A 26,594-nucleotide genomic window follows, 5' to 3' on the forward strand; every position below is an offset into this window, starting at 1 on the left:
CGTCTTCCATTGAAAATGATCGCATAAAATGAAACAAATTATATAATTATAAAAATAAGATCTAAATAGTCTTGTCATCGTAGTCTTCATTAATGAATAATTATTTTATGGAGCACCGTTTTATTCCTTTTTTAGAAACCATCACAACTCACATAATTCACATAAATTTATCACCAATATTGTCATTTGTTATTCTGCTGTCAGTTTGTAATTTGATAGATGTATTTTTTATATACATACATGTATAGAATTTGTACACAGATACGTATTGAGTATATGTGTATAGTTTTTGTATAGATAGATATAGGTTTTATATTGATTGTATACGAGGAAATGCAAACCCGTCAACGAGCAAATAAATGATAAACGAGAAACTAAATTGACTCAATGATCGCAGTAAAATTGAAAGGATGGAAATCCGAGTCAAGGTAGAAATTAATTTGTACATCGTCGACCAGAACGTTGCCAAAACACGTGAAATGTTCTACAGGCCGCCGCGACAATAGTGATTCACTGTTAGCGGAAACTGATCCGCTTTCGAGCGGATATGCCGACGATACGACTGCGAGATTACACGGCGGACAAGTTTCGATTGTTCTTGTCTGATAGCGTGTTCCTCGGAATCCACCGACTTGTCTCGCCGGCCGAACGACAGCAAACCGTCTTTAGCGGAGTTGGTAAGTAACAGGATCGGCGCCGGCGATTCACGCGGTCCCCGTTCCCGGAACTTCGCGGATCCGAAATCGAACCCGAAAAAGGAGCTCGGAAAAGTTCGGCCGATAGTTGGTCGAGCCAGGGAGCCGGATAGTAGACGCTGCCGACGCGGTGGCAACCCCACGATTCCTTTCAGCGGGAATAAAAATCGATCGGAATAATCCCGGCGATTTATCCCCGAGCCTTCGAGGAATGGTAATCTTTTAATTCAATTACCGACCAGCGACTCGGAATTCCGCCCTCCCGGAGATCGCGGAGCTATCGCGCTTTGCATCCCCCTGGAGAGACGGTCGGGCCGAGCCGGGCCCGGGCTCGATCGGGGGAAACGATGGCTCGGGCTTTCGTGGATTCCTTTCGTATTACTCGCCTGTAACGCAAACACCACACCGCCTCGCGGAAGATTGCTGTCGGGAATCGGCGAAAAAATGGGATCCCGATTGATTTTCCCTGGCCTCACGAGCTCCAAACGTATGCCGAAGATTCGAAGGCGAGAACGTCTAGCACGAATACCTCCACGCGAAGAATCTTTTAACTTCGTTCTTCAGCAGATTCAGTACAGTCGAATTTATTTCTATTTATTTCAATTTCGCGGGCTATTTTTTCCATATCATTTTTAACGACTACAAAGATTCGTGTGGGGGAAATAACGGAAAGATATTCTTTACTTTTGTTTTATGATCAGACGGAGAGCTATGTGTATAGTTCCTCGTATATTTGCTCCAGTATTAAATGTTAAAAGTTGCTATTGCTGTGTCGTTGCAATTTTCTTTCAATCAAATATCCTATCCCACACAAAAGTAAGATCCACTTTTCGGTCGAAAAAGCTGTTGCCAATGAAATCGCGACTATGTTCGGAAGATCTATCCACGAGACCGTGATATCGCGCAAATAGTCGAGCAATAATTCACTGGTTCCGGTAATCGCGTATCTTCCGGCGCTGTAGAGACAATAAAGAATCGGAGAAAGAAATATCCAGCGGCGTAGCGCATAATTGCCGCGATCTGGCTCGAATAGACACGCCAGAGGCCTGCGCCGATGGAAATTTACATAACACTCGGCTGCGGTGATTGGGCCACCGGGATATCAGATTTTATAGAGCCTCCGGGGTCGTTCGGCGCTTGCTCGCGCCGCGACCCCAACATTTTTCCCTTTATTCCCAGCGCGATTCTTTCACCGCTTCCCGAAAAATTCTATTAACCTGTCGCGCACGTTGCGCCCCCTTTGCCCCCCGCCGGAATTCCAAAACCCGGACAAAAGAAGCGAAATTACCTGGTCGCATTAAGGTGAACCGTGCGCATCGCGATACCGCCGGCCCGAAACAATGTTACAACTAACCCGATCGTTAGCGGAACGGGGAAGTTAACTCTTTATGGTATCGTGTGGTTTATCGGCAACTGACTCTGCCAACAGTTACCTGCAGGATTTTCACTTCTGGGTAAACGCTATTTAGTTTTTTGGACTTCGCGGTGGGCTTCGCAGTGTTTCAGCTTTTTATACAATTACACGACTATTGGCATTAGAATTAACGCTGGCGATATTGCAACAAAGTTATGTCAAGATATGAATGCTCTGCAGATCAGAGGATTTGGTTGATCGTTTTTTAACACTCCGGAGTGCCAAGAATACTTTATCAATTCGTAGGAATAAAGTTAAAGTTTCTATGTGAATAATAGTATAACCTTCTCCTTAATTCCATATTAAATTTTCTTGGAAGCTATTCATGTTCGTCATAAATGTACCAGAAACTGTGCCACTACTAAAACTATTTGTAAATGTGTCTTATGAACAGAATAGCATTTCCCGCAGCAATTCGTATTTTTCCTCTTGCGTACGCAGTAATATGCACTTGGTGCACCGTGAACACCGAACTAGTTCTCGTCACCGGCAAAAAGTCGCCATTAAATAAAACGATTTTCGTTATTGCAGTCGGTGTATGTGCATCATTGCGCAAGGTGCGGTTGCAACCGCAAGCGACGTTCGCGCATCCACCGAGACTAGATCAAGACCACGGGGGTTGCAAGTTTATGCACTGGCGTAGCCGCGGGATTTAAACTTCTCGCCAGGAGGTTGCGGCACATTTTGTCATAGTTTATGCCCCTGTATGCACCCAGTTCCCGTACCGGGGGCTGCAACAGCTGCACCGGCACGGGCTGCAACGTGTCACTGGGAATTACGACAATTTTGAAAAACCGTGTTTGCATGTTTACGCGACCGCCATATACCGGGGGGCTGGCCGTAGCCAGCGGACCGACCCGGTGTTTTCGATGCAAATCGGCCGCGATTACGTCATTCCGGTAACGCAGTCCTCCCTCCCGTGGAATCCGGTGATCTACGATCGAAGCGAAACTTTCTTCGTTTCCTTTCCACGATCTACAGACCGGCCAGCTCTTTTCCGCTGACTACGCGAAACGTCCGCTGAAATTGCGAATCTCTCGAGCGATACAGGATGCTCCGGCCCAGAGAACCGGAAACGGTGACCCTTTTCCCCGATAGAAAGTAAAAAGTGCGAAATAAAAATCCCGTATAAAAGGATTTTATTCGTATCGGTTCCGACCTATTCAGCAGTCCTCGTAAAAATCGAGTATTAAGCGAACGGCAGATCGGTTGTTTCCTCGAATATTGTTGCATCGGAATGCTGGCCGAATCAGAAGCTGTAAAAGCGCCATGAAACCGAAACAATTTAGCGAAGAACTGCTGAATGATTGGGATTTATCGTCCTGATTGCTCTCCCGCGCCTTCCTTCTCTACGCAGGCACTAATGGAATACGGAAATCACTCCATTTATCACTAAATTAATTCCATTCTCTTTACTCCTATTTAACATGCATCATTGCCATGCGATAACAAAGAACGCGAAAGGTTTCTCAGCAATCTGGTAATTAAATATTTTAATTAGGGTAGAACTAATTAATCTAGAGCGAATCATACATCTCTATTTTCTCGTGATTACAAATGAACACCCCATATGGATACCTTAGCTTCAGAATCTCACGCGTGTACCGCCGGGTTAATTAATTAAATAAATACATACAGAAAGAACACGAACAAGACAAGCTTTCGGACAGCCAAATAACTGCACCGAACGATCTTCGGGCCACTGTAAACGGTCCGCATGTTTAAAAATCAGCATTTCCAAGGAGCAGTGGAATTTTATGAAGCAGCAAAGCTGTTGTCGGCACTTGCGCCTCTATCGGCGAATAATTTGGGAAAATTGCGAAACACCGGTCGCGCGACTGGTGACCCGGCTTGTCGGGACGGTGGAGGGAGGGGGGGGGGGGAGTAGGGGGGTATTTATTTTTTATCAGGCGGCGGCAATTAACGCCGGCTGCACAGGACTGCTGAAATTGGGTCTCGTTACGGGAATTTACGTACGCGGAGTTGGCACGCGCGCCACGTAAGTCAGCGAATATCCGGGACACGTGGATTAGCAATTAAGAACGGCGTTGTCCCGTCGAAAGTCCTCTCCGCCCGAAATGTCCTGGACGCGCCGGAAAATAGGAGCATGGGGGAAGGGGGGTACACGCCGCGCGAATCGTAGAAGGAAAGAAGACGGAGACCTCCCCGCGGCTCCGGACACGCGAGGGAATAAAGAACTCCGGGGCGAAGTTCTATGCGATCCGAGTACATCCCCTTCGAGAACCGTCGGAATTTCAAACATTTCCAATAGGGAGGGACCGTGATTTATAATTCCGAACGCGCGATGGAATTATTAATGCGAAAAGTTCCCGCGGAACCCGGTCCCGTTCGTCCGGCCGAAGTCGGCCGAGACGTGCGCGAATAACGGGCGTCTCTTCCCGCCTCGGCCCTTTACCGTCTCCCTACACGATTCCAAGGAACACGCGACCTAATTGTTCCGTCGCGGCGTCGGACCACTTTCGATTCCCCTCCGCAACATCCTGTGATATCGGTCCTGGAAAATGAATGGGCTTTTCTGCTGGCTGGCAATGGCGTCGTAGTGGAACCTCCGTTATACGGATTAATTGCGAGACAATAGTATAACAATCACTTCGCACTCGGTTTCATCCAATAATCAAAACTAAATGAGATAAAACGAGTAGGAATTATACAGGATCAAGAAGAAATATTTGTCGATCCCTTGTCTTTTTTTCAACGAAATTATTTAACCGACACTTTGTCGGCAGCCAATTCACATAATTCCTTTCATACAAGTGCATAAATCTGCAGTATTACATTCCTTTCAGACTTCAAACCACCTGTTCCCAAATTTGTCGGTGAACTCTCGGGCTTTCTCGCGTATAATTGATTCACCGGTAAAGTTAGAGAGTTTTAGTAGATTCTGTTTCAAATCGTCGAAACTTGGCGATCAAGTTATCATATGAAATGTAGCTCGAAGACGACCTAAAAATAAAGATACGAGATTTGGAAAAAATTACTCGAAGCAAAGATCACAGGCATTAACAAATGCGCAACCAGCTCCGCAAATATGCGACGGTCACGATTTTATATTTCCAATAAAAGAATGAAGTGCATTTTATGAATATCATTACTTAAAACAAACAAATGGTACGATAGAAAATAGCATATACAAAAGTTATAGCTGTCCTCTGACGATATTTTTATCACATTTTATAGACGGCACGACCTATTTAATACGATAAATGAAATAGCGAATGTGTTAACCGTCTCTTAAACGATACACTCACCCTCAAATCTCCATAACACCATAACCGATCCCCAGGCTCCCACAAATTATTCTGGATCGCAACGAAAACGGCAGAAGAATGCAAAACGAACGAAAACGCAAAGGAGTTGTATCGCGCTGAGAAAACAGCGGATAAATCAGAAAGCGAATCCCCGAGCGAGGATAAAATGGCTGCCGGTGTTTATTTTTCGTGGACTGAATCGAGACCGCAAGTTCTCGCGGTCTACGGTGGATCGAATCTTCGTCAAAGGGCGAGAAAAAGGAAGGACGAGAAGGCAAAGAAGGGAGGAGCAGAAGTGGAGAGAAGAAGATAGAAGACGACGGGGAGGTCGTAAAGAGAATCTGGAATAGGAAGCGTTAATTAACGCGGTAATAAAGCTTCTCGCGTTCATAAGCCGTCCGATGGTGGCCGCTGATTTACTCCTAAGCAGTCTCCTTCCGAGCAGTGATTCAACGTCCAAGCTGGCTAGACCAATGAATGGTATCTCTTGGTGTTCGGGAAGATTCCAATCTAACTGCTATTTTTCCAGACAATACGCCGACGAGTTTCCCCTAATTGGGTCGAAACTCGACGCGAGAACACGAGTAGACGGTGGCTAGACTTTCTAACCGGATCTTCGAGCAGCGTCACGATTGAATAAAATTAAGCTTGGCACAGTGGAGTTTGATGCGAGGCGCTCATGCCCCGTCTTGACGCGATCTAGATTTACTTCCAAGCGTCGCGTCGCGTCTTATCAGGAAAGTCGTCCGGTCCCTTATTGGCTAGACTATCAACTAACTGACCATTAAAGTTAGCCGCCGGGAGCGGAGAAGTTAGATGAAGCCTTTGAAAGGGATGAAAATAGACTTTTAGAAGGAGGACGTAAAAATCACGTAGCGACCGTCTCCCAAGGGGTTACGCGCTTCCTAAGATTTCCTTCCGTCGGAAGGAAAAGTACGAATAGGACTGAACCTGTCGCTTAATCTCCGCGAACCTTAAACGCAAGGGGGTGTAATTTCTTCCCGTAACTCAGCGTCCCTTAATCGCCAACTCGTATTAACGATTGCTTCTAATGAAATCGTTATAACTTTCCTCCTTTTAACCTGTTAGCCAGGCTGTTAATTTTTGTTCGACTCATTGAAATGAATATTGTGAACAATAGGGTCTTTTTCTTTGCAATGAGAAATTATAGTGTCACACTTGAAGTACAGTACAATCTTGACTATCCTGTGCAACAATTCTTCTTAGTCCGGATAACCAAGGTTTTACTGTATTTTCAAAAAATGGCTTCTCACTTGTTGGTTATTTATTTTGACAAAATATTTTATGAGTTATATGTGGTTAACAGATTTAAATTATAATTTCTTTACTCTTCACTTACTTATGGTACTGCCCGCTACGGTACTGAAAAATACGTAATCAAACTCTCGCGGAAAAACGAAAAGAAAAGGCTGCAGAGTCTAAATAAAATCAACGCGGAACGTATCCGCGAGTCTACAAAAATCGTCGGCGGTGTTCCGCCGACCATAAAACCCCGAGGAACATGCAACGCCGAGCAGATAATTGGTTAATCGAAACAATGGTAGCAGGCTTTCACAGCGTCTGATACTCGGGGAAAAATCTCCCAGAGCGATCCTTTCTCTCTCCGAGCTCTGCGCGAATCGACAGATCCGACTTTGAAATCGCAGCGCGGGTGGTTCCGAGTTTCAGAACCGGAAGACGAGCATCGGCAAAGGATCAGCTGGGCTCTGCCGGTAGAAGATAGGCGGCGGCCGGGGAGAACTTTTCACCGTGAAACCGGAAATCAATCGCACACGCGTAATAAGGTTATCGGCGATGTTCGACCACGAGATGGCGAACGGGAATAAAATCGCTCGGGGGTAAATCGGTGTCGGCGACGCGTTTGCGCTAAAAGGAACGCGTCCGGAGAGTCGGTTAATTGAATCCTTTCTGGTCGCCGAGTGCAATGGAAATTCGTGCGGGAGCCGTGTGTTTGCGGAGCTCTGTAAATCGAGCGACTGCGACGACGACGTTTTATCGTCGAAGGGCTGAACCAGTCGCCAACTCTATCTCTCTCTTTTTTTCTCTCTCTCTCTCACACTCTCTCTCTCATACACACGCACATATACACACTCTCTCGTTGGTTGTAACTTTTGTCGGCCGGCCGCACAGCTCGTTTGTTTGTTTGCCGCCGCGTTTACCACGCGTTTCCCGATCTTTGTACTCGGCCGGCAATCCCATTTATTCGAACGAAAAATTCGCCAGCCTCCGATTAACGGAGACCTCTCGCCGCCCGGAATCAAATAATTCGTTGGTTCAATATTTTCGACCGACTGGCCGATTAATCTTTCCCCCGACCCTCCTAGGCGACTTCCTCCGCCATTTTCGGTAGCGACTGCAACGAGGCGAGGTCCGTTTTTTTACAGGCTGGTTACCGGCGGTAGAATCGGAAGAGGCGATATTCTACTTGCAGAAACGAGTCGAGGGTAGACAGCAACGTGTTTTATTTAAATCTGCGTTCCTAGAACAGCTGAATTGGAAGATGAAAGAACTTTAAAGAAGGAATCATAGTAGCCTAAGTCACAGTTTCCTTGTGTATTGTTTGCTGATTTAATTTATTGTTAAAATTAACTTAAAATTGAGTGAAGTCAATTTATAGCAACTGTGTCATTCTCTTGCCTTTTTATCGTTTTGCCATGTATAAGTTACATTTTAAAGTATACGTAAAAATTTTGGAATGATTACTGTGATCTTAATCCACTGATAACTTGTAAACTATTAGAGCGATATTAAAATAGATAAGTAGGAATTTTCAAGTCTCCGATAAAAAAAAAAAGCGTTATTATAGCCCAACTTCGCTCATATTTCCTGCAAGACGGGGTCCCCGAGTGTATATAATCAAACAGGTAGTTGCTTCGTCTATCTTTGCAGCTTCTGACGGCTCGAACAACTTAGCCAAACTACTTTTATATTAGATTCAACAGTGGCAAGAGTTTTTTTGTCACCTTTCTAACCGGGAAACAAAAATCTTCGAAACTGTCATGATTCGAACGACTGGGCTTCTATTCTGTTCGCCAACATCCTTCAATATTTTTATACTTTCCATCCGGCATCGTTCAGATGCGATCTACCACATTTTTTCGATCAGAAAGGAAACAAGACTTCCCGGCCAATCCAATATTCCGCCGTAGCGCACGTCGATGTTCCTTTCGGCGTCGACCTGGCACTTTGGACTGTTTCGAACAATGGAAAACTGATAGATTCGCGAGCGTCGAATAAAACGGCTGTTCCCCTTTCTCTGCGTAGATCGACCGAGAAACTTCGGCAAGTGGAACTTGTCCGAGAATAGGCGAACGAATACGCCGCTCGGAATATTGTGCCGCGCTGTTCGGTCTCCCTTGCTCTATATCGCGGGGAAAGCCAGTCGAATAGAATCTTGCTGGGGCGGCGATCATTAGCTCGAGCAGCTGTGTGTACGTCTATCCCGGTCACGGGAGCCGGTGAATGGGGCAGATACTTGCTGGTGTGTCCCCGTGCGTGAGTCCGTGTTCGATGTGCCGGTCGGGAAACACGTGTTCGAAACGCGTCGCCTCGCGTCGCGTCGTTTGCCGCGGATGATCGTTCGCTCGGAAAACAGACGTTCCGATAATCGAGAGAACATGATGCCTCCACCATTCTAGCGCTATCGAGCGATGTGCCGTGCTCGCACGATCCAAACGGACCGACCATGCTCGATGGCCGTTTCCACCACGCCCAATCGCGCTATTCTTCGGAACAGACGTCCTCCACGCAAACAGTACCGATCATTTCATGCCAAAAGGTTCACTATCGTATCTCGACGTCGTTCACGAATTAAGCAGTTGGAACGAGATGGGGAGAGCTCGCAGAAGACAGACATGTTCGCTCATTTGGCGATGCTTGAAGGCCAAGCGTAAGAAGCGAAAATATATCTTTTGTATGTTGCGAAAATATTCTTTTGACTATTAGAACAATAATTTTAGACACGTACATCCTTCAAGATTACCAAACTTCAAGACAGTCGTAAAAGTTTGCAAAAACTTGTAACTTTTAAACAATTTGGAAATATAAAATCTGACTTAAACCTTCCCTAATTTCATATCACCAAAATCCTTGCCATCGATGTATTATTGATAATGTTGAGGGCAAAGTGATTCTCCTACTCCCGCCATAAATTCCCTGGCAATTCTGGGGACGACGATGAGATTGATCTCTACCGATAGAGGACACGTCAAGTTTCGGAATGGAAGTCAGCTCCTAAAGCGATCTTCTTTGTAATTGAATTGCCGGTAGAACAGCGAAAGAGAATTCAGAATCTAGGAACAGAGGCTAAACCGCGTGCAGAACCAAAAAGCCAAAACCTGTATAACAGAGACAATGATACGGTGGAGCTTTTTTCTAGCAGTTTGTCCGCGCGTATCGGTGAAATCGAGCGGAATTACGCGTTTCCGCGCGGCGCATCGCAGAGCGGAGCAGATAGCGCCGGGGACCGCGTTGCCGCGGAGCGTGCGAGACCGTGTCGCTCCGGCGATAAATGTCTTTACAGTGAATAAATTCAAATGGATGCCTCGTAAAACAGTTTCCCGAGCTGGTTTTTTACGCGCCGCGCGGTTTTACGGGGTGAAACGAGGGTCTCTCGACGCGGAGCGGCGCGTAACGGCGGCGGAGCGAATCAGGAGTCGTCGCGACGCCGACGCCGGGCGTCGATCGTAACTCCTGCTCTGCGTTCGGCTCCTCCTCCGCCCCTGTCCAGGGACGGCGATTCGATCACCAACTTTGTTTTCCATTTTCTCGCCGCCACGGCCGTTCTCGCTTCCGCTGCGAGGCAGGCGCGATCCGTTCCGCGCGTAGATCTGCGGCGTGTTCGCCGGGCCACGGAACAGTTGCTTTACGACCGACGGAACCGCGGCCGCGAGCCAGCGCCGCACGTTCTCCGCTGCGACGGTCCGCGAAATAATCGTCCGACGAGACGCGTCAGCTTTCCGACGGCGCGGCGTGTTTTCCGCGCGACGCTAATGGCGCGAGCACGGCCGAAAAGTTTCCCGGCGCCCGGATTTAAGGCTGCCAGACGAACCGCCATTCCGCCTCGGACTGCTCGCGGATTCGCCTCGAAGCCGCCTCAAAATCGCTGCGAAACTCCGGACTACAAAGTCCTCGCTTTCTGATAACAATTCGGCTTTACGATTGTCTCGGATGTCCAATGCTGTGCGCATCTCACAGGCAGGTTTATCATTTTGTTCGCCGGTCTTTTGTGCGCTTTACTATTCAATTCGTCACTGAGCCTAACATTTCTTATTTCCGATTGCTGAAATCACGACAGGTCACTGATTCTTTAATTTACGATTATTCAGGTTGCGAAGATAGATCTACGAAGTATTTATTTAATAAATGAGTCACTTGCTGCAAATATTACAATAGCACTCGATCAAAATCAGAATGAATGTCTTATCGTTATTTTTATATACTAATTAATGTTCCCTACCAAGTAAAATTTTTTTTTAATATTATTGAAACATGCACAAATAAATCTTGTCAATACGACTGCAAACGTTATAGTCGTTTCGCCAGAAGATCGCAGGGAATGTTGAACAAAAACGTAATTATCAGAACACCCATTTAATCTCGATTTGAAACGACGATGTCATTCTTGCTGGACTCTAAGAATCGCATCTCGAACATCGGCGATTCCGCGGCGCCAGGGACAAGCTACTCTGGACCGGGGCACTCGAAACGATTACGTTCGTAATGTCGGAAATATACGGTGTGTGTGTGTGTGTATCTGGTTGTCGACCAGCGATTTGAAAGTCTGATGCGAGCTAGAATGATTTTTCCGCGAGGGGGTCGTGACTCGACTCGTGTTCCGGGCTTGTGCACCGCCACCTGTTGGGACGCGAACCCCATAAACTCCGGGCTCGGTCTTTCTACTCGTAAACAATTGGAAGCTTTTAAGTAATTGCTACGTTCTTAGTACCGGTGAGAGATCGTCTGGCTCGCTTTACGGGAGCCGGCTCCCTTATTCGCCGAGGCTGGCTGCTTCGGACCCGGGATCCTGTATTCGATTACCCTGAATCTCCCGGAACGGCACCAAGATAAAACGTCCTGCGTGAATCCAGACGACGACGTTCCTCGTCGCCCCTTTTCCCTCTGAACCCTTCGGGTTCCCCGATATTTTGCAAATTGAGATTGCCGGGAACGTCGACGACGCGCCCCGCGCCGATAACGGTCGAGAAATATCGGCGTTCCATCCCGAATCTATCAACCCCGTGTTCTCGATACCGAACGATTTTACAATCCACAGCTGCGGGTCGGTCGCGGCCTTGTTATTTCGCGGAGAAATCGGTGAACCGACGTTTTTCAACCCTTGTCTTCGGTGTCGGTGGCTTCTATCGGCCTCGAAAACAGCTTTCGCGATTCTCACTGTAAAATACCGTGGCTTTTTATGATCGGCTTGTTTGCGCTTGTGCCAGATTCTCTCTTCGTCTTCTTTCCGTCTCTGTTTCATGAGGAACGCTCTCTGTGCAATTTTCTTTCGGCTGCGCTGATTTTATTGCCGGTGTACGCGCGAGGGCGGGAAGATATGCGATGCGATCGAAGCCGGAAAATTGCGGCCCGTAATAATCAAACAACTCGAACGTGATTCCAAAGTTGCACAGCTTTACGGAATCGCAATATTCTTATATATTGGAGAGCTGCTGTTGAAACAACAACTCTTTCTATTAAACCAGGAAGTTTCAATCCTTGTTCATCGATGCAGCGTGTTCGATATTAATTCTTATCGCGTTCATTTCTACTGAAGGTACGGTCTTCTATTGATATCGAAACTTTAGGAAAGTCTGTGATATTGTCGAAATCATGATCATTTTATCTAAATTGCTAGTGGAAATTCGTTTAAACCTGTAGAATCATTGAACATGTCTAGAAACAGCAAACGTTGACAAACACTTTTAATGGGTTAAGAAGCAAGTCTGTTCTGACCACGATATAACATAACATTCTATGAATAATGCCTACTAAAATCTCTTTCGGTAACAAATAATATTTCGATGAATTCTTTTATTAATCTGTAAATTAGTATCTTAATCTGTAAATTAGTTAAAATTTATTTGTGTAGAGAAATATAATTTTTTAAATTGTATATCGCCAGTCACCGTTGACTGACATGGCATTGAACATGTTAAACATGTCAATAGACGAACTAGTAGATCCTAACCAATGCCCAGTGGTAGCATTTAATGGACACAAACGAGCGCAAAAATACGATTGGCCGCATAATTTGGCAAGCAAGCCTAATAACAATTTTCGGCGGGTAATTCTGGCCGCGGTCAGGATAGAAACGGCAGGATTGTGTTCATTAATGTGAGTCGTTGTAATCCGCGATTCCATTATCGCGACGAGAGAGTTCGGCTTGCCAAAAAATACCGACGAATCCGCGGACCGGGTCGGGCCGGGCCGGTCCGGGCCGTGCCTGGGCCGGTGTTAATCGAGTCGCGGCTTTAAACGGCTTGCTCGGCTTACGCGCGCGACCGGAGCATTATATTCCCGCGGCTTCCATCGATCGGTTTTGAATCGATTGGGGTCTTGCTGCACGTTTCCCGAAATTCCACGGCATAGTCCACTCTCCTCGGCCATAATTAACTTCTACGCTCCCGTCGCGTCGCCTGCAGCTCTCCCAGCGAAACGGCCGGATAAGCTTTTAATCGAAAGGTTTAGTCTTGGAAACGGAACAATATATCCAGCGACGATGATTCCCTTTCAATTTTAATGCCGCGGCGTTTGCCGTGCAATTAACATACAAAGGCAAAAGCGGCAGCCGTGCATTATTCTCGTCGAAATTAATTGCGTGCGAGCAGCGCCGAGCCGCCGGCATACTTTGTCCGACCCGCGGGCGGTGCCATGCCGATTGCCCGGGAATTATGCGAAATTCGAGCACTCGGTGACAGGGCCGACTCTTCCAATGCGACGTCGAATTCGCGCACTGTCCTCCTTTAATGAACTCGCCAGCCCGTCAACGACACTCGCCGATCTTTTCCAAATAATGACACAATGGTCTCATCGTCAATTGTTCCGCACAGTATTATTTAATGTAATCAATACATAGAGGCTACTTCAATTAGCCGACGCATTTTATGCGTTTACGATGCAAATAGCTGCAATTCGAAACACGAGAAAGATTTAACAGAACTAAAAAACATTAATACATCACGTACGAGTCGTTTAAATTATTACAATCGTTTTTCAAAAAAATTTCAAAGCGACTCCTGTTGCTGCAGCACCAAGAACCGCAGTTTAGTTATCGAACTGATTAAACAAGTCCGATCTTTCAACAAGCTTCTCTATCAACGGACGACCCAATATTTTTCAGCATTTTCCACAAAGTTCTTTTAGCAAATGAAGATTAGCATCAATGGGGAAGATGTAGAAACATCGCGGACAACTTCTACGGAACCGTAGACGATAAGAAGACGCGAAGACTTTTGGCAGGAACAAGTTGCCCGCTACTCCAGCTCGTAGAAAATTACCTACGAAAGCGTCCCCTTTTTCCGGAAACTTTGCGATATTGTTGCCACTGTTCCCGCTCGTTTCGCAAAGGCTGAGATATCGAAGCGCGGACGGCGGCGCACGCGTTACGGAAGTTCGCGAGGAACGGCAGAAAGCGGAAGGTTCCCCGCGATCACGCACCGTCGTCGTCGTCGCCCGGTGCGAGTTTAATAAAACTTCGAAAAGACTTCCGGTGCCGGCGCGACGCAGTCCTGAATCGCGATTCGCAAACCCGCCTTCAACTTGCCTGGCAGCCGCGAAATAATCCGACGACTTCGACATCCTTTTCTAAGTTTCCCGACGCCCTACGTGTGTGCGACAGACACGCGAGACCAAAGACACAGGGAAACGTTCTCTTTCGGGAAATTGAATCCTGTTTCGAATCCCGCACGGAAACTCCCCCTAATGTCTCTCACCCCCTTCTCTTCGCAACTCTCGATTTCCTTCTGCCCCGTTATCGGGATGTGACAAATGATCGCGACAGACAGTTCCTCTTATTCGGGGACCATTTAGCATCGCTATCTTCCACTTGCTACCAATAGACCGCGCATTTCCCGTCTCCCTGACAAGACTGCGATAGGCGAACACTTACAGCTTCGGACAGATTAGAAGAAATCGAGGATATCAATTCATTTTCGTCCACGAATTAAAGCTATCGGAGAAGGACGTGCATTTTCGTCGGCCTCTCTAGTTTCCTGTGGATCTTCGTATGAAATGAAACTGTCACGAATCAATTACGGAGAACAGAAATCAAATAAAAATGATTTTCTTTTTCCGATGATTTTAGTCAATTGAAAAGGATGTTAACGTTACGTTAATTAACTCCTTGCACTATAATAACGAGTCGGACTTGTGACAAAGATTTCATGCAAGATCTACTAAATATGTATATTATTAATTTCTTTTAAATCGAAATCAAATTTAATCCCACTGTTATCAATGTTTAAAAATGAAAGTAGATAAAATTAACAGTAGAAAAAAAATTGTTTGGAAGGAGTTTTAGTGCAAGGGGTTAAATTACGAAAATTCAATAAGATATTACTGTTAACGTCTTATTTCTTGTGACAGGAATATATGTAGAATATACATTGTTCAACCACCTATGCATTCTAGGACTGTCGAGAATCAAGTGTCTCTCGACACAAGTTTAACCTCCAGGTATAATGTATACTGAGTTAGTGACAGCATGGAGTTGATAAATTAAATTAAATGAAAAAGAAAAGTACGATCTAACAAGCTGAGGCTATTGTAAGGATTTTTCCGTGAATGAAAAATTAAATTACTGAATGAAAGGGACGGATGCCTGCAAAGTGTTTAGGAGAGCGTAGACGGCTTCGAGTAACCTGCTTAAGTTCCTGGAAGTCCTGCGTAGTCATAGAATAAAGCACCAATGAGAGGGGAAGAGAGAAAGAAATTAGAAAAGAATTCTTAAAATAATCTCTGGAATATTAGACAGCTTCTGCGTAAAATTGCCGGTCATCAATGTATCAAATTCAAAATCTCTGAAGAACGGTAGAAAGCTGCTAAGGGTGGAATAATCTCGACCGAATCGGACTGCAGAAGCCGCCGAAATCAGGTCCGCTTGGACCGCATTGTTTGCGGAATAAAAACCGGTGGTAACGAGCCGTGAAAGCGACTCTCCGCCGAGGAAGGCTCGCGTTCCCAAACAACTCATTAACGAACCGAGGGCACTGGAACGTGTAACCGATGTATAACCCGATTTCTACGTGACTCGTGTATCCGCGCCGGAAGTTTGACGGCAAATTAATTCCGGAATGAAACGCCGCGACGTCGCGGCGCTGCGCGGTGCGGTGCGATGCGACGCGATGCGATGCGACGCGCGAATCGTGCGCCCGGTTTCCTCGCGAATTTAAATCGAGTAACGGGCGAAAGCGGGCGATACCCTTCTCGCAGAGGCGCATCACAAAGTGACGCGAGGTCCGCCGCCGTCGGAAAACAGTACTCCGATTGCGCGAACGAAATAAGCTAACAAAGACGGAATTCCGGAACGGAGACTCTTTTCGGAGCGCGCCGGGTGCCGGAACGGAGGAGACAAAGAACTAATAACCTCGGCGAAACGCGATTCCGTGGGGGTTCAAAGAGCCTGGGCTAAACTGGATAGCCAAACAGAACTTGGGACGGATTAAAGCCGCTTCAAAACCAAGCCTAACTCCCTCTGTCTCTCTCTCTCTCTCTCTCTCTCTCTCTATCTCCCTCTCTATCTCTCTCTATCTCCCTCCCTTCCTCCCTTTCTCTCGCCGTGTTTCAACCCTCCCGGGCACCCGTGCTCGACGCTTCATCGCTTTGCGGCTAACTTTCGACCCACATATTTTCCCGCGCGAAAGTTAATGCTCGTTAACGGCACGGCAGCGGTCGCGTACAAAACATACTTTGTCTTTCGGATGGCTGGTGGTCGCCGGAGTGTTTCCACTCATCCATCACGCGGACCTTCTAAACATCGGGGGGGAAAACCGATCCTGAAAGCACAACATTCGATCCTGGCACTGCTTCTGTACATAACAACGTTTCACGCTGAAATTCGACCTCCGGCTATGAATTTGGTCGATATAGCCGATCTTGCCGGTCGAGACGCATTCGAAAATTGTCGTCGCCTCTTCCCTCGGAATTGGGGGAGGTCGAAGGAAGTCTATTACACGGTCCGTATCGACCAATAACGAAAATACTCGTGCCCAATAACCAATCAGTTCCCCCGACTTCTGAAATCCAGCTTGCAACCGCCCGCACATAGTTCGGAAGAAACTCTAACATGAAAGAGAGACACCAAGGTATTGCAAATCTTTGAGCAAACTCGAATCTTCTGAGATTATTACGCGGAACGGAACTGCGAAAACTCATATTTCGTTGAGTATCAATGCTGCAAGAATTCTATATTATGGACAACATGAAGTCTGCGAAATACTAAATAAGTCAATGATTAATGCCTGTTTACACAGTGCGATTGAATGCAGAGAATACAGAGGTACCAGAGAAGGTGTTTTCGTCCCCTCTCTTACTGGATGAGGCAGCAAAACAGCTTCTTCTACACGTATTGTATTTAGACAAAAGTTTTCTTGACGCACAGTCAGATTGTCCAGAATTCTACCGAAAGCTCCCTCCATCAAATTCTTCAATTCTCCACAGGCGTTACGAGCACGCGAGCATCGAGAAATCTGATTCTGTTCGATTGTTTGTAGCGTCCGACGCAGTCTGAGGTTCGCAAAGGCAGCTTGGACGTCGCGAGCCTCGATAATCTGGGATCCGAAAGCAGAAGGAGCAGGTGTCGCGGGCCACCGCCTCCTCGGACCATAACCAGGCCGGAGCCAAGCTTTAATGTGTTTCATCGACAAGAGAGAAGCCGACCGAGCCGCGAAAACACGTTCGGTTGACTCTGCAAACATTTTCTCCACGGCCTCTTCCCACCGATAGCTCGCGGAGGGACGGGTCTCTCTCTCTCTCTCTCTCTCTCTCTCTCTCGAATACCGTGGTATTTTCCCGAGGAATCGTTCTTTTCGCCGAGAAAGCGGGGTTCTCCGCTCGGTAAAAGAGCACTCCGTGCCTCGCGCGATCCGTGTGTTCTCAGAAAACATCCGTCCGTGTGACCCGGTGTGCTCGCTGGTGTGCAGGCGCCTGCCTGCCACCCACGCTCCTGTGTATCCACGTCTCCCGGCTCGATTGAGCCGAAGTTATTTTTACGCTCGGCTGTTTCCCTTGACGAACGTTCCGCTCATAACTCGGCCAACGAATCTTTAACCCCCGACGGTTTCGTTATTGTTTGGGGCGGACGTGGCCGAGTTCCTACCACCCCCTATCGGAGGTCGAGAGCTTCCAACACCGCGCCACGCCACGCCGCGTCGGGGTAATTTAATTCACTGTCGCGAATACCGATGCACCCTTTCGAGTCCTGATCCAACAAACTCCCCTAAAAGCCCGATAGCACCGCCTTTCCTTCCCGTGGCTTTCGTTCTACGGAAAATTCTCGGATGCCGCGCGTAAACAGGGCGATCGTTTTCACGCAGAGCTTTCGCTTGTTCGCGCATAATTGTTCTGCGCGTGACATTTATTCGCACCAGGGATTGAAAAGGCTCCCAAAGTAGTCGTTTCGAACTGTTATATATTTGCTACTTTGGTGACATAATTTCATGCTTTTGTAGCACAGGGACCTGCTTCAGTTGATCGAATAAATATCGTTATTATTATTAGCATGTTACGGTCCTGGCTGAAATAATTACACTGCGGATTCTATGCATTTCTGACAAAAATGGATAATTAGGATAAGTTAATTATGTGAAACGTGAGTTGGAAGGAAATGTCTTTCCCGTTTTAATAATCGTGATAAAGTATAAAAATATTCTTAAATTCTTCTAATTTCTTTACAATTTTGTATTTGATCTATTCATTTTTTTTATGTATCCACAAAATTCGCAGTCTAGTAATTACATATGATGAAAATATTGAAAGAACTTAAAAATGTCTATCTGTTGTTTTCAGCGCGTGTGGATTTTTTAGGAACGGAACACAATTCCACGTGACACGTTTTTGTTGCAATTGTCGAAAAAAATTTTGATTTTGCATAAAGAACCGAAAAGATCTCGTAACTGTTCTAATGTTTATCAGATCTGGCTTATATCGGTTTTACTGTTATCATAATGGTTTTCAATTTCTGGTTTGCACCATCGAAGGGTAAAAATAATACCAAGTTCCGCAAACGGTTCCGCGAACTGGTCGAAATTTTCCAGCAAACAGAGCAACCGGCGCGCAGGCAATTTATCGTGGAGCTCTAACAGAGTGCGAATCCGATCACAAGCAACGCCATCAAGCGACTCCCGGCGCCACTAGGATCCGCAAAATGATTGCGGAAAATGAATATTCGCCGGCGCGAAACAAGAAAGAGAAAAGCTCGGCTGCGGAAAACACGGTCGACTACGAGTTTATCGGTCGACGAACCGGGCGGGTGTCAGCGCGATTCAAAATGCAATTTGCATCGGCGACGGTCGGCCGCGGAAATCGCAAATGCGCTCTGATTAGAGCGAAGTCTTCCGGAGAGCAAGGATGAAACGGCGGCTGCCGGGAAGGGCCGGGAGGAAAAAGCCGGCCGAAGAAAGGGAAAAGATTTGCTTCGGCTAATTGCATGAGATATGCGATTGTTTCATGCATATTCAGCGGGTTCTCGAGGTGGGAATAGCTGATCGCTATTCTTTCCGACTGCGGCCGTTTCTCCGCGGGCTCGCCGGGCTTGTTTTCTTTTTTCGAGGGACGACGTCGCCTCGTCGCGTCATCTTCGCCTTCGGAGACCGACGAGGGGCCGACGAGGGGCCGACGAGTGGCCGGGTTCCTGAAGCCGCGAAGCACGTCCTCGATTTTAATAAAAACTCCTCGATCCTGCATACCCGCCGCTGATTGCCGATCCTCTCTCGCGAAAAACCCGTTTCCTCTCGGCCGTCTGCCGACGAGTTCATTCCGAAGAATCGGCGCGTAAACATTTGCTCCGTCGATGTTCGACTCAATAACGAGAGAGAGAGAGAGAGAGAGGGAGAGAGAGAGAGAGAGACCCAGACGACGAGCTACGACCACGAAATTTTCTCTCGTGTGCGCGAAGCGAAGGGTGAGCAAACAATGCATGTCTAGCGGCGCGCCGGGACGCAACGTGACGTCCGAACGCAAGAATCGAAGCGAGGTAACGAACTATTGTTGCTTATTTACCATGCGAGCCGGGAAAGACAAACAGAAGAAAATATTCGGCCCGACTTTTGCGCGACTCGATGCGTCGCGCGCGCCACCCATTCTTTCCACGGCCTTTTGTTTCGCGAGGTTGTCAATCGAGTGCACTAACGCGTGAGTAACGAAGGGTATGTCTTCCATGTGCGATGTCTCTCGTCCACGAACACCGGAAGTTAGAATATTTTCTTCTTCGGAATAGAGCGAACGGTCTTTTACTCCCTTAGCGTCGCGTTTTCATTTTTAGTACCTTCAAGGTGCGATCGTTTGCGAAAACATTGGAAAACACAAGTGCTCCTGATCGTTTCCCTATTTCTATCGTTAGACACTATAGAGGAAATATTGTAACAATAAAAATTGATTCCGAATTATCTTAACCCCTTGCACTACGACTCCTTCCATGCTGCATTGATTAGCACTTATTTGTTCTTAATATTTTCCCTAATCGGACCAAACAATTTTTGTTTATTCTGTTATTTTTATCTATTTTAGTTTTTAAGCTTTGATAACAAAAGAATTAAATTTGATCTCGATTTAAAAGAAATTAATAATATTCATATTTAGAATAGATCTTGCATGAAATCTTCTAGCAAGGGGTTAACAGAATTAACAGATGTAGACTCCTATAGCATCGACATCGACCTACTGTATTTTTTACCTATTGTGTACTATGATCTCAATGATATATAGCCCCTTTAGTTAATTAATAAACAGTAATAACGTAATTTCTAGAATCTCTTAAAAAATACCATTCAATAATCCAAAAATATCGAACATCCAATTCAATGCCCGGAAATAAACGAATGCGCAAACTTAATTCGCACTATACCTCCCTAACACCTCTCGCGTCAAATAATCGGGGAAGGATCGGTGGATCAGAGAAGAACAAAAGACGGTGCAAAATATAGATTCGGATCGCCGTAACGCGACCATCGGGACGCGAAGTCTTTTCCTCGGAAAGCAAACGCGTGCACGCATACATCGCAGCTAATTGATAAACAGTAATACTGTTTGCGTACGCGCGCCAACGGGCAGAACCAAATTCGACCGCTTTGTCGAGAATCAGAGCAACGGTTCACCCAGTAATTAAATCCTGTTTTTTGATACGCGCGTCGCTCCGGCTGACCGATCAGAAATCTCTATCACGTTGATTTTGCTATTGCGCTCGACGCTCTGCAGAATTTTGATCAATTTCCCCGCTGGGAAACACGGCGTTCGATGTTTAGGAAAAATCCTGTTTCGCCGCCAACGAAATCGGGAAAAAGTGATGCGAGTATTTCCTGAATTTCCATATTCCATTAAACCCGAAGTTAATCAGCAACTCTTCCTTTAATTTGAATCTCCGGCGCATGACCGTAACGCGACGAAAATATGTTTCAGTCAACATTCGAACGCGCAGGAGAGTTGGATCGCTGTTGCTTTGATTCGTCTTCGGGCATATAGGTATTTACCATATTATATTTATATCAACTTCATACGATAAATATAAAGCGAATTATGCCCGAAAAGAAATCAAAGGCACAGCAATTGGTTAACCCACAGTCGTCTCCATGCTTATTGCTTAGAACCCAATGAATCCATCGCCGATTCGATTTCGGAAAACTCGTTGAAATATCGAAGATAAATTTCGCAACTGAACGTTTTTAGATCGATAAGTCTGTTCGAACGTTCGATCAGGCAGCTGGCGCGACGAACGTGCCGGGGAAAACATAATTTCGAGGTTCCGAGGTACCAAGGACGATTATCGGATTGCCGAGGAATCGTCCCGTGGTCATCGCCGTCGGATTTCCTCCACGGCTCCTTCGAAATATCGGCAGGATGATTGATCACGAGAAAACTGGGTTGTGGATTTATATATATTTTTTCGCTCGCCACTGTTTCCAGCCGGGACTCTTTGTGTCTGCACCTGCATTTGTACGAAACCCTGGCCATAGTCCACGGATTACGATGCCTCCTTTGCCGTCGTTTCTCGCTCGGGAACCGCAAACGCCGCGGTGGGTTGCGTGCACCCTAATGCAACCCGACAATTAAATCGATACAAGCGTCTCGAGGTGAATTACTCGCCGGGGAAAATATCGAACGATCATCCGGCCGCGATCGACAAATGTCGTCGTCGGTTGTCGATCAAAGTAATGTTTGATAAATTTTCCGTGCCGGCAGGAGAATCTATCCGGGGGATTTTGCTAACTAATTCTGCTCGCGTCCGACACACACGGCCGCCGCGCGCTCTTCAGTTTCCATAGCTGGAATTCTATCAGCACCGGATGAACGAATCCTCCCACCTCGCCGGCCCCTCGCCGACCCTCTCGAAACACCGATGATTGATAGCCAAGAAACTGGGTTAGAGCTGTGTACGGGCTTTTTTTTTCTCCCACATCCTTTCGATCCTGGCCGGTTTCACGCGCCTGCATCGGCGCGGCGGCGGTGGCGTGCGCTTAAACGATGGAAACGTACACCCCTGCCGGTTTCGCACCGGCGATTATACACGGGAAACGCAAGAAAAACAGGCAACCGAGCGGCGAGTTGGAAAAATACCTATCGTGGAACGGAAGGGATCCGTTTTCCCCCCCAATGAAAAATGACCCTTTCTCCCGCCAGCCGGTATTATCCTACGAAGTAGACCCGATAACTTGTCTCTACTGCGGCGCGAATGGACGAAAATTAAACGAACCTAATTGCGCAAGAAGACCTAATTTACAAATTGGCGAGAACCGTTTCGTTGTTATCTGTTGGTATTCGATTACCTTTGCATGTGAGACAAATTAACCGCTGCCAGTTATCTTTGGAAATTTTGATATCATGCTACAGTGATTAATAGAATTTGAGGATATTCCTGCAATTGGACAGTTTTATACAGTTCAAAAATAGTATGCAAATGTTCTTAAACTTCTCTTTTAAATCTCGAATAGCAGACTGCATAACTGTACTATTGAAAACGTGTATAACAATTCTCAGTTTAATTCAGCAATTTTTCAAAGCATATTTTTTAAGATATTTCTTCCAAGTTTGTTAGACATTCTATTGTATCTAATATAACATCAATTAATTTAATTTAATTGCCAAAAATGTACTAAAGAGTAATTAAGCGTAGAATTTAAATACTCTTGATTAAAATTAAGCAAACTGCCAAATCCGAACCCTCTCAAAGTGACCCCACTTTGAATGCCAGGTACGACACTATAGTTAAAAACAGTATCAAAGATAGAATCATTGCAATCAGTTGTTTTCATCCCGCGTAATATTTATATAAATATTTTCCTTCTCATACAAATGATTTGGAAAATCTCTCGCGTTTTGATCAATCCAAATAATATTACTCAAACGTTTTTAAATCGCCATTATTTTGCTGTCAGACACTATGTACTTCTATATTTTTCCTGTAGTTATGCGCGTGTTTAATAACAGATCCTGCTATTTAAAAAATATTCAAAAGGACTAGAGTGAGGATTTTATGCATTTTTAACTACAATAACTAAGACTAAATATAAAATTGTGAAGACATTAGGATTGAAGAATATATCTCCAATGTATGCAGGTTATTAAAATGACTAAAAGTGGAATGATAGTTAGGTTAGACAATTCTTATTTAACGATGAAAGATATGTGTGAAATCACAACCAGATCACACAATGTCGGACAATGCCGCACTGTGTTTCTACCCTGTACTCCACTGAGGCAAACAGTGTCGAGAGGCCCGGCGGAAACGAAAAAGTACAAGCGATTCTAGGCATAAAAGAGTGTCGCGAGCACGACGGTGAAGGAGTCGGAAAATTTCCGATATCGGTCAGACTCGGGTCTCGAGGGTCGGGGATCGTAGATCTCGAGGAAGCTCGATGATTCCGGAGCCACCAGAATACTCGAATCTCTCTGCTTTCTTCGGAGAAGGCAGTGAATGGCCTCGGCAACGGTATTGTGTTTCTTAAAGATTAAGAATATCTCGGAAACACGTGCGAGAACCCGGAGATCAAGAACGTGCATCTACGAGATCACGCCGCTAGATCGCGTTCTAAAGTGTCTCGAATGTATCCGATACGTAATCACATCCGATCTTCAAACACTAGAGATCAGACATCTGCCTGAAGAACCTGGTCACCAGGAACGTGTCGGAGACTCAACAAGTCTCGCCCTTGGCCACGATCGCTCGCGATCGATTCCCTGGACCCTTTCAAAGACCCTTTTAGACACCCTTTTGGGAATAGACTCTTTGAAACAATGACGCAAAAATAAACTGCTGGATCGATAGGAGGGTTTTTTAGTTCGGTATTGATATTGCTGTGAAAGCAATGTTAAAAATATTCTTGGCTTTGAATCCTGCACTTTTGGAGCAACTATTTCGGTAAGGGTTGTGTCAACAATTGCAGTGTGCTCAACAGTTTGTCGCACGATTGTAAAGGTATTTATAAAGTCTGGTTAAATGGACCAGCAATTGGAAAAGTGTTCTCTACGATACACCAGTGGTCCCATCGTAGAAAACATTTATAACAGAGATTCTCGAATAAAAACATTCATCTAACACACAATTGAATCACCTCAATTTTTAAAAGATCGGCAAATTCACCAAAATTTAAGGGACTAAAACGTCAACGATAAAACTCCTGTGCGATCTTATTAAAACAACGCACCGCACGTGAAAATACCAACGAGTTTTAAAAGTCGATTTGGTCCAGGTGTCTAGAGGAATGATTAAAAAGTGAAAGCTGTTTAAAACTCACCGCCAAGCAGGATGTTCACCAGAAGCGGTATAAATCGGTATCGGCGCGCTCTCGTCATGGTTCCAGGGGTTCTACATGAACCGTTTCCTCCCCTGCGTGGAAACTTTTTCGTCGGTGTGTTCACTCTGTTACAGGTTGTTCTGTTCAGCGGATCAACGCGTTAAACAACACAAACCGACGCGTGCCAGGGGGGAGGCTTTTTCTCCGGCGAACGCGCGGGTTTCTCTCGGCGGCGGATTTTTCCAGGCGGTCGGGCACAAAAATAAAATAGGGGTAGAACGATCGGAGCGAGCCGTTCGAATGTGCGATGGATCGACGGGCTCGGTAACACGTTCGTGCGGGGAGACCATTCGACAGACAAAGAGGAAGAGAAGTTGCGCGGACGAAGTCTCGGCTTCGACTGGCGCGCAGAGACGTATCTGACCCTCTGATAACCGGCCAGCCCCCGCTGGTTCAACCCTCTCTACCTCGCGCGCGCGAGAGAGCTCCTCTCTCTGCATATCGTCATCCAGAGAGTCACCAACCCCCTGACAGGACCCCCGTGCTCACCTCCCTTGCACCCCCCTCCCCGTGACCGTTTCAACCCCTTGCCGCTACACCCCCGACTAATTTGTGATTTAACGTGAATCGTAGCCACGCGCCACCTTGCCAAAAGGACAATGAATTTATTGCCACCGGTAATCCGCGAATCCGCCCCCAGGCGCCCGCCTCCCTCAGGGGCCACGTGCTGTCTTCGACGCCGGAGGGGAAACTGTAAACATAACAGAAACTGCTGACGATCAACAACGTTTAAATGGCGAGGATGCGGATTTCTATGTAAATTTGTTGCTTACCTGATTTCGGAGTAACATCGTCAGAGATCACGATTTTAAGGGAAAATAAGTTGAAGTTTTGAAGCCGTCGTTGCGAAACTTGGAAGTTATTTTATGATGCAGAAATATCGTGTATATACGAAGATCCGGCAATCCAGTGACAAATGATGCAGGTTCGAATCTTGTTAAAAATGATTTTCTGTGACTTTTCATGGACTAACTATCCTGTATTCTAAATATTTGTTATTAAAGTTTTTCATTTTTAAACGTGTTGTTCGTTTACTCAGCAATCAAGCTAAAATATCCTCCGTTTCTGTAAATAAACATTTTTTGAAATATAGACAATGCGAATGAATAAATATCAATTTAATTAAATCTTTTAATGTACGCACAGATGTATAAACGTGAACACAGTTGCCGGCATTCAATATATTTATATAACTTTCATCACTTAATATATTATCGTTACCGAAATACGTATCAATAACATTTCAATATTATTAGTATTTACAGCCTCTAATGACGTGGAAGCATATTCGTTGCACAATTAACGAAGCATAAGATTCTCTCCTAGAATGGCATAACTTGTGAGTATGTATAACAGAATATGAAGAAATAGAAAACGACGCATCAAGTTTACGAAGCGATTTTTGATTACTATGTTTATCAGCAATTAATTAATTGTCTTCTTTTATTTATATTTGTCACGCACGTTTGACAGAAATGCGTTGATAAGCGCAGTTTATTGGTAGCCATTGAATAGGAAGTGACTTTACATTATAAAAATTTTCCGTTTCGAAACGATATATGAAATCAACTGTGTCGATGAAGCTAACTGAAAGACGAACTCTGTCCAAACGCTGATCAACATTGCGGACGAAGCAACTATTTGGGTCTCTTTCTTTCATTCTGTACAATTTACACACGAATATTTTTCTCGATTTTTCTTGCTACGAATTCGAACAAATTACAACAAAATTGACCAATGTTATATCTCATTGATCCCTAGTTACACGTCTTTCGTTAATTGATAAAAAAAGTATTTCAAATTGAAACTGGACTGAATTTTATTCTGTGAATTATTTCTCAATTCATGGTTGCACATCTCTCATAAAAGATACCAGATTTAATCAAATTAATCACAACGACCCTGGTAATTCTAGTGTTAACGTCGGCCTCTGTATCTTAATCGTGGATGCCTATCAATTATTAATAATTAGGTCGTTAAGAAGTATTCGCATTGTTAACCACTAACGTGAAATCGTGCGCCGCTGTGAGCAATAATTTACTATGTGAAACAAGAGGATATTAAACCGCAAGGTCTAAAGTTTCTTAGCAGGAACAACCAGCCATCGAATGCTCTCCCTTATTTACGGACACGGAACGGTAATATACAATGAACGTTCGCTTGCTATTAAAATCTATCAAGCTATTACCAACTT

The 26,594-nt window shown here is 45.6% G+C and overlaps 1 protein-coding gene across 4 annotated transcripts in view; it reads right to left on the reverse strand.

Moving 5' to 3' along the window:
* The window catches only part of LOC144476188 (kin of IRRE-like protein 3), a 243,802-nt gene extending 219,099 nt beyond the window's left edge, over positions 1–24,703 (reverse strand). For all 4 annotated transcript variants that reach the window (XR_013494983.1, XR_013494982.1, XM_078192847.1 and 1 more), the window contains exon 1: positions 24,341–24,703. Coding sequence is in view for 2 of the 4 variants with exons in the window: in XM_078192847.1 (XP_078048973.1) it covers positions 24,341–24,398 (58 nt within the window). In the remaining 2 variants the exon portion in view is untranslated. The remainder of the gene's footprint in view (positions 1–24,340) is intronic.
* Positions 24,704–26,594: the final 1,891 nt, after the last annotated feature.

This window comes from Augochlora pura, chromosome 10 (genome assembly GCF_028453695.1).
Source record: "Augochlora pura isolate Apur16 chromosome 10, APUR_v2.2.1, whole genome shotgun sequence".
Taxonomy (NCBI): Eukaryota; Metazoa; Arthropoda; class Insecta; order Hymenoptera; family Halictidae; genus Augochlora; species Augochlora pura.